Source organism: Oncorhynchus masou, chromosome 18 (genome assembly GCF_036934945.1).
Source record: "Oncorhynchus masou masou isolate Uvic2021 chromosome 18, UVic_Omas_1.1, whole genome shotgun sequence".
NCBI classification, from domain to species: domain Eukaryota; kingdom Metazoa; phylum Chordata; class Actinopteri; order Salmoniformes; family Salmonidae; genus Oncorhynchus; species Oncorhynchus masou.
This window is the reverse complement of record NC_088229.1, coordinates 20,398,977-20,412,500: the sequence shown is the minus strand read 5'-3', so window position 1 is coordinate 20,412,500 and position 13,524 is coordinate 20,398,977. Positions and strand designations below refer to the sequence as shown.

Here is a 13,524-nt window from a genome sequence, read left to right as displayed (position 1 = left end):
AAGTAGCCCTATTTTGAGATGTGAGTAATCACGATCTCTTTCAATAATGACAGGAATGGAGGAGGTCTTTATCCTAGTGTGATTGCTAAGGCGAACACTGCCATGTTTGGTTTTTCCCAACCTAGGTCGAAGCACAGACACGGTCTCAATGGGGATAGCTGAGCTGACGACCCTGACTGCTAGTGGCAGACTCCACTAAGATGGCAGGCTGGCTAACAGCCTGCTGCCTGGCCTACACCCTATCTCATTGTGGAGCTCGAGGAGTTAGAGCCCTGTATATGTTGGTAGAAAAAGATGAGAGCACCCCTCCAGCTAGGATGGAGTCCGTCACTCCTCAGCAGGCCAGGCTTGGTCCTGTTTGTGGGTGAGGGCCAATTATCTACAAATTCTATCTTTTGGGAGGGGCAGAAAACAGTTTTCAACCAGCGATTGAGTTGTGAGACTGCTGTAGAGCTCATCACTCACCCTAACTGGGAGGGGGCCAGAGACAATTACTCTATGCCGACACATCTTTCTAGCTGATTTACACGAGTGGATCGCCCAGTGCCTCGTCCTCCGGGCCATCCCCGAGGCTGGTGTTGGCGTGCTGCTGGAGCCGCGCGTCAAGGGGGTTACTGTCACGACTTCCGCCGAAGTTGGTCCCTCTCCTTGTTCGTTCGGCGGTCGATGTCACCAGTTTTCTAGCCGCCACCGATCCACTTTTCATTTTCCATTTGTTTTGTCTTCATTGTACACACCTGTTTTCTATTCCCATAATTATATGTTCCTTATTTAACCCTCTGGTTCCCCCATGGTTTTGTGCGTGTTTGTTCGTTGTAAATTGGTCTGTATTTGTGAGCTTGATTATTTTCCTTCTTGGAATATTTGTTGTTTTGAGTAAAGTTACGTGAATTACTCATCTCTGTGTCCAGCGCCTGAATCCGCCTTACCTGCTACACCTAGACACCTTAAAATACAGTGCATTCGGAAAGTATTCAGACCTCCTTCCACAAGCTTCACACAATAAGTTGGGTGAATTTTGGCCTATTCCTCCTGACAGAGCTGGTGTAACTGAGTCAGGTTTGTCGGCCTCCTTGCTCGCACACACTTTTTCAGTTCTGCAACATGATGCTGCCACCCCCATGTTTCATGGTTGGGATGGTTTCTTCAGTTTGCAAGCCTCTCCCTTTTTCCTCCAAACATAACAATGGTCATTATGGCCAAACAGTTCTATTTTTGTTTCATCAGATCAGAGGACATTTCTCCAAAAAGTACGATCTTTATCCCCATGTGCAGTTGTAAACAGTAGTATGACTTTTTTTATGGCGGTTTTGGAGCAGTGGCTTCTTCCTTGTTGAGCAGCCTTTCAGGTTATGTCGATATAGGACTTGTTTGACTGTGGATATAGATACTTTTGTACCTGTTTCCTCCGGCATCTTTACAAAGTCCTTTGCTGTTGTTCTGGGATTGATTTACACCTTTCACACCAAAGTACATTCATCTCTAGGAGACAGAATGCGTCAACTTCCTGAGCGGTGTAACAGCTGTGTGGTCTCATGGTGTTTATACTTGCGTACTATTGTTTGTACAGATGAACATGGTACCTTTAGGCGTTTGGCTGATTTCTTTTGATTTTCTCATGATGTCAAGCAAAGAGACACTGAGTTTGAAGGTAGGCCTTGAAATTCATCCACAGGTCCACCTCCAATTGACTCAAATGATGTCAATTAGCCTATCAGAAGCTTCTAAAGCCATGACATCATTTCCTGGAATTTTCCAAGCTGTTTAAAGGCACAGTCAACTTAATTCTGACTTTTCCCAATTTGAACATATTTTTTTTTACAAATGTTAAACCTACAGTACCTCATACATCCAGGTGTTTCTCAGTTTGTAACTCACCCACCAAAAATCTGCTGTTTTACATGTGTTATTTTTTCTAATTCCTGAAATGGAAAAGCAGAAGAATCTGTGTGCTCTATAGTGATAATAGTTCACATGCTGCTCTTCGATATTCCAGGTTTGTGGCATCGATGAACATATAATTAAATCTTTACTTCAAGGTCAGATGTTTATATGTTATGTATAAAAGGCATCTGTATGCATTGTTAGCTATTTATTTTTCTTTGAATTGTTGGGGTTCAGGTATTTGACATAGTTTATTTTTTTTGTTTATTTTTTTACCCCCTTTTCTCCCCAATTTTGTTATATCCAATTGGTAGTTACAGTCTTGTCCCATCTCTGTAACTCCCACACGGACTCTGGAGAGGCAAAGGTAGAGTGGCATGCAGCCTCCGAAGCACGACCCCGTCTAGCCGCCCTGCTTCTTGACACACTGCTCTCTTAACCCGGAAGCCAGCCTCATCAAGGTGTTGGAGAAAACACAGTACAGCTGGTGACCAAAGTCAGCGTGCATGAGCCTGGCCGCAACAAGGAGTCGCTAGAGCCCGCCAAACCCTCCACTAAGCCGGACGATGATGGGCCAATTGTGCGCCGCCTCATGGGTCTCACGGTCGCGACCGGCTTCTACACAGCCCGGGATTGAGCCCGGATCTGTAGTGACGCCTCTAGACCGCTGTTCCACTCAGGAGGCTTGACGTGATTGATGGGTGACTAGGTGCATTGTTGTCAAGTAAATATGCTTATTCATTCATGATTATGGATACATTCTGCAACGAGTTAGCTGGCTTTGAATCTGCAACAGAACATGTCAACAAGTCAGTTCTGAATTGCTTTAATACAGCAGTGCATTCGGACACCATTCATTTAAATAGATTTCACCTCGATCATGTACTGCATATAATTTTAAAGATGCACTGTCGCTTTAAGGCAGCCATGGCTCCTCTAGAGTTGAGGCCGACATTTTTCAATGCAAGATTTTTCTTGCATAAATTATGTTCATGACGTAGTGCTAAAGGCCACATTTTTTTGTCATTTTGGTGGAGTTTACAGCAGAAGTCGCTTTTAGGAGGCATATGGAGGAATATGTGGGTAATCTGAATTGCAGTACCAAAGGACCGTCATTAAATATTGAGAAAGAAAGGATCCTCACGTTGCCAACCCTCCTTATCAATGCAAATATATCTTTTGTGTGCAGCCTTAGCGCCTGAATGGTGCTGTGAGATGCATTTTTAATTATGTGTGACTAAAACAAACTGTGGAAAAGCTTTTTAAAAGGGGAGAACCACAGAAATAAGACATTTTTTTACGGTAAGTTGTTTGCAAATATAGCATGCGTAAGATTACCATTGGCTATATAGCGCGACGAAATGGCGAGAGGAAATGAGTTTTTTTGTTAATATGCAATGCTCTAATTAGCATAATTTATATATTTATGATAAATAGAGGGAAATACATCAAATGCAGTCCCCAAGCATGGAATTGCGGGTCTTTTTTTTGTCGCGCATATTTTATGGGTAACATCGTGTCCTCAAATAGGTTACACGGCGAGATTTATTGGGGCTAGATTAGGAGTGGCCAGAGTACGGGGATCAACACATGCCGAAGTTTTGACAGATCTATAATTTCTGTGTTGTGGTGTGCTTCGCGCGACTGATCTTTTTGATATTACGTCAAAATTTAAACATTTCGAATAGTCATTTGTCAGCTATAATCATTCTAGAAGACTAGATTTGTTGGGGACGTAGGCGGGCCTGTATTTTCTAGGCCTCTTATGATCAAGAAGCTGCCAATTCTTGGTGCATTATATGTTTAATTTGTCATGAAGACATAAATAAAGTAATACAGTCTATTATTATCACTGTGTGTGCACCCCAGTAGCCCCCAGTATACAAGTACACTGGACTAAATATCCTTGGTGTGACTTCTATTTATATTGCTGTCACTTATGTGGCATCATATGATTTGTTGTTTTTATACCCCTTAACTCCAGCTAGAAACCAAATTGTCACAGTATTAGATAGGCCCATAAGACACTAATGTGGGAGTGCTTGACGGTTTGCTATTGAACAGTCATTCTTTACATAGCTATAATAATAATAGTTTCATCTAGAGTAGCACAAATGTCTCCAACCATTAGGCCTACTTCATAGATTTAATAGAAAAAGTATCAGTACACCACATAGATGGTGATAAAACTATTCATATAGGCTAATACCTGGTCGTTTTGATGTTACAGTATTATCTTTCCTTACTCAGAATGTCAAGACAATGACTGCTTGGTAGTGAGAGCACTAACCATGGATCCTCAGGATCTCCCTGCTACTGATGCGCCCCTCACTGTCAATGAACAGGTACCACTAACTGCTTTGTAAACAAAAGATGATTTCACATCAGTTATACACCCCTGCCCAAATGTCCTAACTCTCTCTGTTGCCTCTGCTTCATAGTCCTGTGTCATAAGCTATTGCTACATCCATGTCGCCATGTATTTGGAATGATTAACCCCACACAATAATCTTGAGATTGATATAGTAGCTAACCAAATGTCATCAATTAATACTGATTCGGTAACACTCCTAAGGTTTCTGCTATACTTTGTCATGCTTATTTATTCATTGTGTATGTCTACTCCATCTGTGTCCTTTGCACTCATAGTCAGCTAACTAAAGCAATGTCTTTTTTGAATTACGAGCGGGGCTCTCAGAAAGCATTGTTTGAGCTTCTTGTTGGCTGATCTTTGTTGTTTTGTTGTAGTCATGTTTTTTTTCTCCCATTTGTGCATTGTGCCCTAACGTGTGTGCTTGGCCTCTCTGTTCTCCTTAGCCATTCACTGTCTGACTGCAGAAGTATTTTTTCAGCCATTAGGTTCCTGCACTTTGAAATACCCTGCTAAAGACAACCAGGTATGCATCCCTTCTTTCCTGCATTGCACTTTCTCTGTCTGCACCTTTCTCTCCAGCTCAGGTTTTCTTCCTGCCTCTCCTTCACATCTTTCATGGCTGGATCCACTCATACATCATGTGTTTGCTTTGTTATATTTACTAATGATATACAAATTGGATAATTAGGATATGGTACAGATAGGGACTAGCTGTCTGCCACTGTTGACAAGGACTATGACAGGTCATACTCCTATGGCATGGTTTGCTCATGTGTAAACTCATGTTCTGATTCACGTGTAACCAATACACATGGTCCTCTACCTGAGTTGTCTCAATAGGTTGAGACTGAACGGTACTAAATTTAACTCAATACATCAGTGGAACGATACTGAGCCTAGTTAGATATTTATACCATATCATTGTATTATTACTACATGATTACCTCTCGGCCCTCCTCCTCTTCATGACTCGGAACAAAAACACCCACGCTGCTGAGAATAGATGATGATGAGTCATTTATTATGTATAGTTGCGTGACTTCTATTCATAAAGAGTCTCAGGAGTGCAGATCTAGGATCAGGTCCCTTCTGTCCATCTTATCCGTTATGATCTGAGACACTTTATGAATACGGATCCTGGTCTTGTGTTGTGTTCTCCAATGATGTGCAGGTGATAGTGATGTCTGGTCATGAGACGATCCGAGTCCTGGAAGTGGAGGGAGATCAAGCCTCTCTTCCATCCTCAGTGCCTGATGGGAGGACTGATTCGGGGGGTGAAGATGGGGGTAATCAGGCCACGGGGGAACCTGAGGCAGGCATGCAGGATAGCCAGAGACCACCCCACAACGCTGGGGGAGTAGGTGAGCCCTTTGTAGGATACCGATATGGTAGGTTAGATTCCATGCAATACAGATTATACTACATTTTGTTTACCGTTTCAGTGTAAAAACATTTCAGTTTTAAAAACAGAATTTAAGATTGAGGTGTGGTGTGTGCTGATGGTAGAATAGCAGTGTGTTCTCTCTCTGTGCTGTCAGTACTGGAGGACCAGGTGGAGTCTGCAGACTCTGGTGTCCAGACTCTAGCACAGACTGCAGTTCCCATCAGCGTCTCCCTGTCGCAGTCACAGACCACCATGCCCATCACTGTGCAGAGCTTACAGGGCTTGCAGGGCTGTCAACAGGTGAGAACAATTAAACAAAAATAACTTTTCAACTACTTTTAGTGTAGTCATCGGTCATCCTGTTTATTTTTTTCCCCCACCCTCTTCTCCTTTTCCTCTCCCATGCATCACACTTTACCTGTCTGGATCTCACCCCTTCCTCCCTCATAACCCTCTTCCTCCTACCATATACCACCTCCTCCTTCTACCCCTCATCCTCCTCCTATCACCTCATACCCCTCCTTCCACCTCATACCCATCCTCCTCCCCCTGCTCCCACCTCACTCCTCCTCCCACTTCTCCCACCTCTCACCCCTCTTGATCCTCCCTCCTCTTGTAGGTTCTGACCCAGGAGGGTCTGGCCACTCTGATGACAGGGATGATGGCCCAGACAGGCTCCCTGGCCCAGCCCCTGCTCATCCCCATCAGCATGGCAGGGTCCATGGGGGGCCAAGGAGGCCTGGCTGTCCTCACCTTCCCCACCAGCAACGTAGCCACACTCCCTGGCATTTCAGGTGCCAGCCAGGCCGGAAGCCTCCTCAAACTACCCTTTGCTGGCTTGCAAGGCTTACAAGGATTGCAAGGCTTACAAGGGCTGCAAAGTAAGACATGGCAGAGATACCCACCTCAGAATGCAAAGCATTAATCAACATTGAATCAACAGTCAAGATTTATTTGGCTACCACATGGAGCTTTACCTGTATGTTTGTTCTCTTCTTTCCCAGCAGCCACTGTGCTAAATTCTGTCCAGCCCCAGCAGACAGTCTTCCAGCCTCAGACAGCATCACTACAGCAGGTCCAGGCAGCTATGCAGCAGGCTCAGCAGACAGTCTTCCAGCCTCAGACAGCATCACTACAGCAGGTCCAGGCAGCTATGCAGCAGGCTCAGCAGAACTCACAGGTGACTGCAGCCCAACTAGGCCAGGCCATGCCAGCCGTCTCTCAGCCCAGTGTGTCTGTGGCAACACTCCAGTCTGCAGGCCTCTCCATCAATCCTGCCATTGTAAGAATGTGTTTCTCTATTGTTATTGTGTTGTGTGTGCATTTGTTTTTCTTTCCTAGACGTGTGTGTTTGGAAAAGATAGTCAGCAAGCCATGTTTTTTACTTAAAAGTTTGGACATGTCTGAATAACTTAAGCAAAGAACCTAATCCACATGAATATACTTTGTATTCAAAATGATCACATTATCGACATTAGAATAATCTGGATTCCTCCGTTTCTTTCCCCAGATCAGTGCTGCGTCTTTAGGAGCTCAGCCTCAGTTCATCAGCGCCCTTACTTCCACTCCCATCTTCACCAGTGCCATGTCCGGAATCACCAGCCAGATCATCACGAACGCACAGGGACAGGTGTGCAAACATGCAAAAATTTAACAAGCTCACTATTGAGCAAGCACTAAATTAAGAATCACACTATTTTAACCAAGAGGTTTTAACTGTGTAAAGTTTTATAAACTGTCTATAAACTGATAATTAAGTTAATAAAGAACGTATAAACCCTCTTTAAACCCTTATGTCCTATAACTTGTTGTACAGTGTTACTGACAAATACATAACCTAATTCTCTTCAATGTGGCCTCCAGGTGATTGGAACCATCCCCCTGATGCTGAACCCTGCATCACTGACTGGAGGGGCTGCTACTCAGACTCTGAATCTCCAGGGCCTCCAGGGTCTGCAAGGCCTGCAGGTGCAGACAGTCCAGCCACAGCTGGTTCTGAACACCCAGGGCCAGATCATTGCCACCATAGGGAATGGACCTGCTACAGTCCCCACATCTGCAGCTGTAATGCCTAAGCCTAGTGCTCCTGTGACATTCTCCAAGCTCAGCACTCAGGTACTGTAGGCCTTCCCCCTCCATTCTTTTGTCCCTATGAGTGCTTTTGAGTGGTTATTTGAGTGGTTATATTTTGTGTGAACATTTGGTTAAACTGGAAATGGTTGGTCTTTGTTGGATGTAACCATTAACCCATTGCTGACATTGACATTTCCCCTCAGGCCCAGGTAACAACAGTTACGCAGTCACCTGTGGTCATCGCCCCACAACCGTCTGCAATGAAGACAATCACTCCAATCTCCTCCTCATTCCCTACAACCTGTGGAGACACACCCACTGTCAGCCAGCTCGTCAGCAGTGCGTAGTTTCACTTCTTAACTTTATTTAACAAAGGAAATTCACATTGTGATTGAACATCTTTTTCAAGTGAGCCCTGGCCAAGAAAAAGCACATGTTCTCTCCAAACATTGATCTTGTTTTAAAAGTAGTTTGATATTTATTCTTGTTTGTCTCTTCCCATCTTAAGAGCCACAGCAAGGGGGCACAGATGAGGAGGGCATTAATCTGGAAGAGATTCGAGAGTTTGCCAAGAACTTCAAGATCCGCCGGCTATCCCTGGGGCTGACGCAGACACAAGTGGGACAGGCCCTCACGGCTACAGAGGGTCCGGCCTACAGTCAGTCTGCTATCTGCAGGTAAACTCCTCTGACCTACTGGGTGGTGGCATCCCAGCACAGTAGATAGGTTTCTGAAATCCATTCTATCAAATATGATAAATAGTGTATGTTGGTATGCTATGGACACTGTAGTTCAAAGGCTACATTTTGAAAGTCTTTGTACTTGTAGGAAAACCTTAAATGTCGTCTTAGCTGAAATGTTTTCCTTAACTATAGACTTAAGAAGCAAGTTAATCAAAAGTTGCTATTCCTCAAAAAGGTTATTGCAAATGTTCTTGCTGTATTTCTTATGTTTCTCCTTAAGCAAAAAGTTAAGAAGAAATTAGATTATTGAAAATAGTTAGAGACCAGATGAAATGGGGTTAGGTGTTATTTTGAAGAGTAGATGTCGGGTACAATCTGGTTGATCAGTGGCTACTGTGTAATTAGTTTAAAAGTTGTTGCTCCTCTGTTGCCTCTTGCAGGTTTGAGAAGCTGGACATTACACCTAAGAGTGCTCAGAAGCTGAAGCCTGTGCTGGAGCAATGGCTGGCCGAAGCTGAGTTGTGGAACCAGAAGGGTCAGCAGAATCTAATGGAGTTTGTGGGTGGTGAGCCGTCCAAGAAACGAAAGCGTCGCACCAGCTTTACCCCGCAGGCTATTGAAGTGCTCAACACCTACTTTGAGAAGAATGCCCTGCCCACGGGCCAGGAGATTACGGAAATTGCTAAGGAGCTCAACTACGACCGTGAGGTTGTCCGCGTATGGTTCTGCAACAGGCGGCAGACACTGAAGAACACCAGCAAGATCAATGCTTTTCAGGTTCAGCTGTAAGCCTGTGCAGTAAGTAGGCGTGGACTAGTGGGGAAGTTGGCAGAACAGGATAATCAGCTAAAGAAGAACGTTTTGTAAAGACAGTAAAACAGAAAACCCTAGTAAGTTTCAAATTATATGGACTTTGGGAAGAAAATGAAAGACACTGAATGACTCTTGAACTGAGTCTTACTATATGGGACATTGAATACTCACTGATCTCCATATTTTTTGTGTGTGTGGGAGAGAGATAAAAAGACATTGCATGTGAAACGTGATGGGGTTTAATGTTCACAAATCCTCTATCAGTTTGACAACCTCTTGTTTCATTTATTGTTATACCATGTTATTATGTGAAACAATGGATGAAATTTGATAAGTGGTTTTATACACTTACAAGAACGTTTTTGTGAATTGTGTGGCAAATGCCTCAAAAAATATTTGGTTACATTACATTGTTACAGTTGTACAATGTCAAATTGCTCCATTCAGATATTATGCTGGTGCCACCAAAATAGTTTTGGAATTTGTACCTCTTTATGAAGTTTGTGTGATTCTGTATGTGTAATGTGTGAATGTAGTCCTAATACTTTATGAAAGTATTCTGAGTCGGAAAAAGTTTACCATGGTAAATGTTGTCATTTAGATGAGTTAATCTGTAAAAGCCACTTACAAATCTATTGTTTTAAATAGTTAACAGATGACTTGGTCTATGAGCAGACAATACAGAGTGAAAAGAGTTGAAAACATCCCCTGTCTCAAATGAGTCAGGCGTCAGTGCTGTTTAATGTGTACTGTGTATTGAAAATACTTACATAACATTAAAAAATCATCCAATTTAATCAAATTGATTGAATAAGACAACTTGACTATGTAAATTAATTGATTCATATATTGTACTTTTGATTCATAGAAAATACGGTTTCTCCACTGAAAGGAATGGTCAATTAGGGACAAACACAATTTAAAGACTTATGGCTTGCCATCCCTTTTCTTTAACCTTGTAATTATTTGCACTTTAGTGACTTTAAAGTTATCTGTAGCAAATACCAACTGGTTACCCATCATATTTAAGTGGTCGATAAGTAAATGTTTTGAATGGCATACAGATTTCTAGATGTTCTTCTTCTGTGCGCCATGAGCATTAATTTTGTAAGGTGATATTTACTTTAGGCAGTGGTATTTCAAAGAGAATAAACTACAATACTTTATTCTGGCCCAACTGCATATAATTTGTCTGTCTGTGATATGCCATGCTGAGCAGTGTAAGAATTAATTTGTTCCTCATAATTGCCTTTTAAGATTGACAATGTGTTTTCAGAGAGAAAGGAAATAACTGTTATATGAATCCTGTGTTATGTTAGTCATACACAACTGCCATTTCAGAGGTATAACCTACAACTTTTTTTAAATGTTCACCAGTGAATTGTCTGTCTGAATAATATTGAGATGGCAGAATGCAAATGCAAATTGTAGGTGAACACATTTTAATAGTGTAGTTCTAAGAATTAAACTAATTCTACTAATCATTTTGTTCATGTTGGGCATATGAAAATGTGTGCAGTATAAAACCAGCAATCCATCTGAATTACTGAATACAGCTGAATTACTGCACTGTTGGAGCTAGAAACACAAGCATTTCACTGCACCTGGGATAACATCTGCAAAATATGTGTACGTGACCAATTACATTACATTTTTATTTCAATTGAATCTGTGAAATCATTAAAGTGATTAAACTGTTGGATAATTTTGGATCATGGCATTCTCTGCCAAATATTAATAAATGCTTACTGAAAACCTCCCATGTGTTATTGTATCGTGTACCACTATGACTCTTGATTTAAGTATGTCTTTGTTCTTATGTGATTTATATCAATCACTTGTCACTTCTCTACAACATATGCCTTTGCATAAGCATTATGGTTCTAGCCAGGCTTCCAAAGATCTAAAATCCTGGATATATGGAGCTTCTACCTTATTTCACACCTATCCCGTGTCTTCAGATCTACAAACGGGTCATTTCGGACAAGGCAACCATAAATTATTTTCCACTCAAATGCAGTAGGTGGCGATTGTGTGCTTGTGCCACAAAAACTAGTCTGGTTAGAACACCATAGAATCCAGTAAATATTTGAAGTGAACATGTAAGAACACATGCTTTCTTGAATATATATTCACTGATGAATCTAAGGACCATAAAATAGGGAGGACAGGTGCAGCTTTTTAGAGTTCCTGAGTTTAAGGTGGCAGTGACAAATTGAGTTGAGTTGCTGCCATAGTCTTGGCTGTAGAATGGATGAAGGAGGTAATGAGCACTGATGAGCTTAAATTAATTTGTGTCTCAGAGCAGACACGATGTATTGTATGAGATTTTGCAGTGCCTGTTTAGGATGAGATAGATGGGGGTATTTGCGAGGTTCCTCTGGGTATCAGCTCATGTGGGAGTAGAGGGGAATGAGATGAATGTTCTCGCCAGGAGTCTCTCCTTTTCATAGTGTGTAGCCCAAACCGTTTAGACGCTACAGCCGTTTTCCCTAGAAGACCGATTTTCAGGATGTCTCATGGTCTGAAAAACCCTGCTGTAGCTCTGCCGCCGCAGCGGAACTCCAACATGGGCACATTTCATGGATTGAGACGCAGCCCATGCAAAAAGTTCTCTAGTTTAAACAGACGGATTTGTATGGGGATTTTTTTATTGTGCTAATTGGATTTCCACGGGGCACAGACATCGACTCTAGGGGGTTTAATGGGTAGGGTTTAGAATAGACCTTCCCTGTCTCTTTTCCACACTACAGTCCAGTTGACGGTAATGGACCTTTAAAGTTGGTTGCCAACCACCATCTAAAATCTACAGAACAAGAAGAAGAAACTGTGACAGAAGACACCTCCATTCCGCCAACAAGAATAAGCAAGACCTAGCAAAAATAAGGAAGTGACCTCGGTGATTTCCATTCAAAATAAAGGTCTAACAGTTAAACATTTTATGAGGAAATGTTAGCAGACCTGGAATTTTGTTTAACAACATGAAAAAGGAAAAAAGTGAATCGCCTTTTTAGCACAGATAATATAGGGTTGACATTATTGTTAGCAGCATTAAAAGTAATGATTACTAGGTAGTTATTATGGTAACAACAGTAATAAAATAACAAATAATGCTGCTATTAATAATATTATTATAATTATATTAGAAATATTAGAAAACACTTTTAAATCCCATTGTTAATTAGCCCATTGTTAATTAGCCCATTCGTATTGCACAATGTTCAATATGTTTTTCATTTTGGACACAATGCTTGACTTGGGCAGGAGCTCACCGAAGGGGAGTACCAGCACCTCAAATGTTTTACTGCTTGAACTCGTTTCTCTTGTAGAATATTAGCTCAAAAGTATTGTGGAGCTCCTGCACCGGTCCGGCACCTATTTCAGTCCAAGTCAACTACTGATTGGACTTACATATTGCACCATATTCAATTTCCTGTACATTGTATCACAGTAAAAGTGGGGTCCATTCTAGTCAGGAGCAGCTCTCGTTTCTAAATCCACCAAGTTTACAACCCAAGGAGCACTGCTACTCATTCTGCAGCTCTTAAAGAGTGGCCTATCAGCTTAAATCCAATCCAATCCTTTTTTTTTTACACTATTAGACACACATATTACATCTAACACAATTTTCTGTATGTTGAGTCGCAGGAAAACAGGGTCCATTCTACTCAGAATCACTTCTACTTCCCAAATCCAAAGAGTTTACCCCAAATCCACAGTTTACACCCCTCTGTGCTTACACACAGAGGAGCATCACTGCTGATTTTGCTGCCCTCGAAGAGCTGCCAATCAGCTTAAATCTAAACTTATTTTCATATTGGACATACATATTGCAACGTACACAATTTTCTTTATGTTGTGTCGCAGGAAAAGGGGGATCAATTCCTGTGGCGATTTTAGCAGCATGCCAGCAAAGCCACTACCCCACACAACAATACACAATACATTAATTGCACTATAACGGTGACAAGCAGTGCCCACAAACTGTTAGGGCCTACATAAAGTTGTCCCAACAGCAGAGCTTTCTTGCCAGCACAATGGAGTGAATCCTTACCGCTGCTACACCTGGCTATCAGCGGAGCCTTGTCTGGCAGCGAAACAATTAAATCAGTCTCATTTACTGCCTTTTAAAAAAAATATTTTTTTTACAATAATAATAAAAACAAAAAAACATTTACAAAAATATGACTGACCATATCTCCCTGGCATATAACATCATTTATGCAGCAGCATATAAGACATTTTTGGACTTACCTTGTTGTGCGCGGTGGTCCTACATTGGCAAATTTTGTCATCAAAGAAAAAGATTTACA

At 41.9% G+C, this 13,524-nt stretch overlaps 1 protein-coding gene across 8 annotated transcripts; it reads left to right on the top strand.

The window, feature by feature from the left end:
- The first annotated feature begins 2,808 nt into the window (after positions 1–2,808).
- Positions 2,809–10,970, top strand: LOC135504157 (POU domain, class 6, transcription factor 1-like). Of its 8 annotated transcripts, none has more exons than XM_064922484.1 (12): positions 2,809–3,186; positions 4,135–4,229; positions 4,737–4,781; positions 5,430–5,619; positions 5,797–5,942; positions 6,262–6,523; positions 6,647–6,924; positions 7,153–7,272; positions 7,506–7,757; positions 7,919–8,054; positions 8,224–8,392; positions 8,839–10,970. In XM_064922484.1, exons 2-12 carry the CDS (start codon positions 4,176–4,178, stop codon positions 9,185–9,187), a joined length of 2,001 nt encoding a protein of 666 aa, XP_064778556.1. In that variant the 5' UTR covers positions 2,809–3,186; positions 4,135–4,175; the 3' UTR covers positions 9,188–10,970. The 8 variants fall into 8 exon arrangements, with proteins under 8 accessions (XP_064778556.1, XP_064778555.1, XP_064778559.1 ...); XM_064922483.1 differs by having other exon boundaries at positions 5,430–5,646; positions 6,650–6,924; XM_064922487.1 differs by having other exon boundaries at positions 5,430–5,646; positions 6,647–6,822.
- Positions 10,971–13,524: the final 2,554 nt, after the last annotated feature.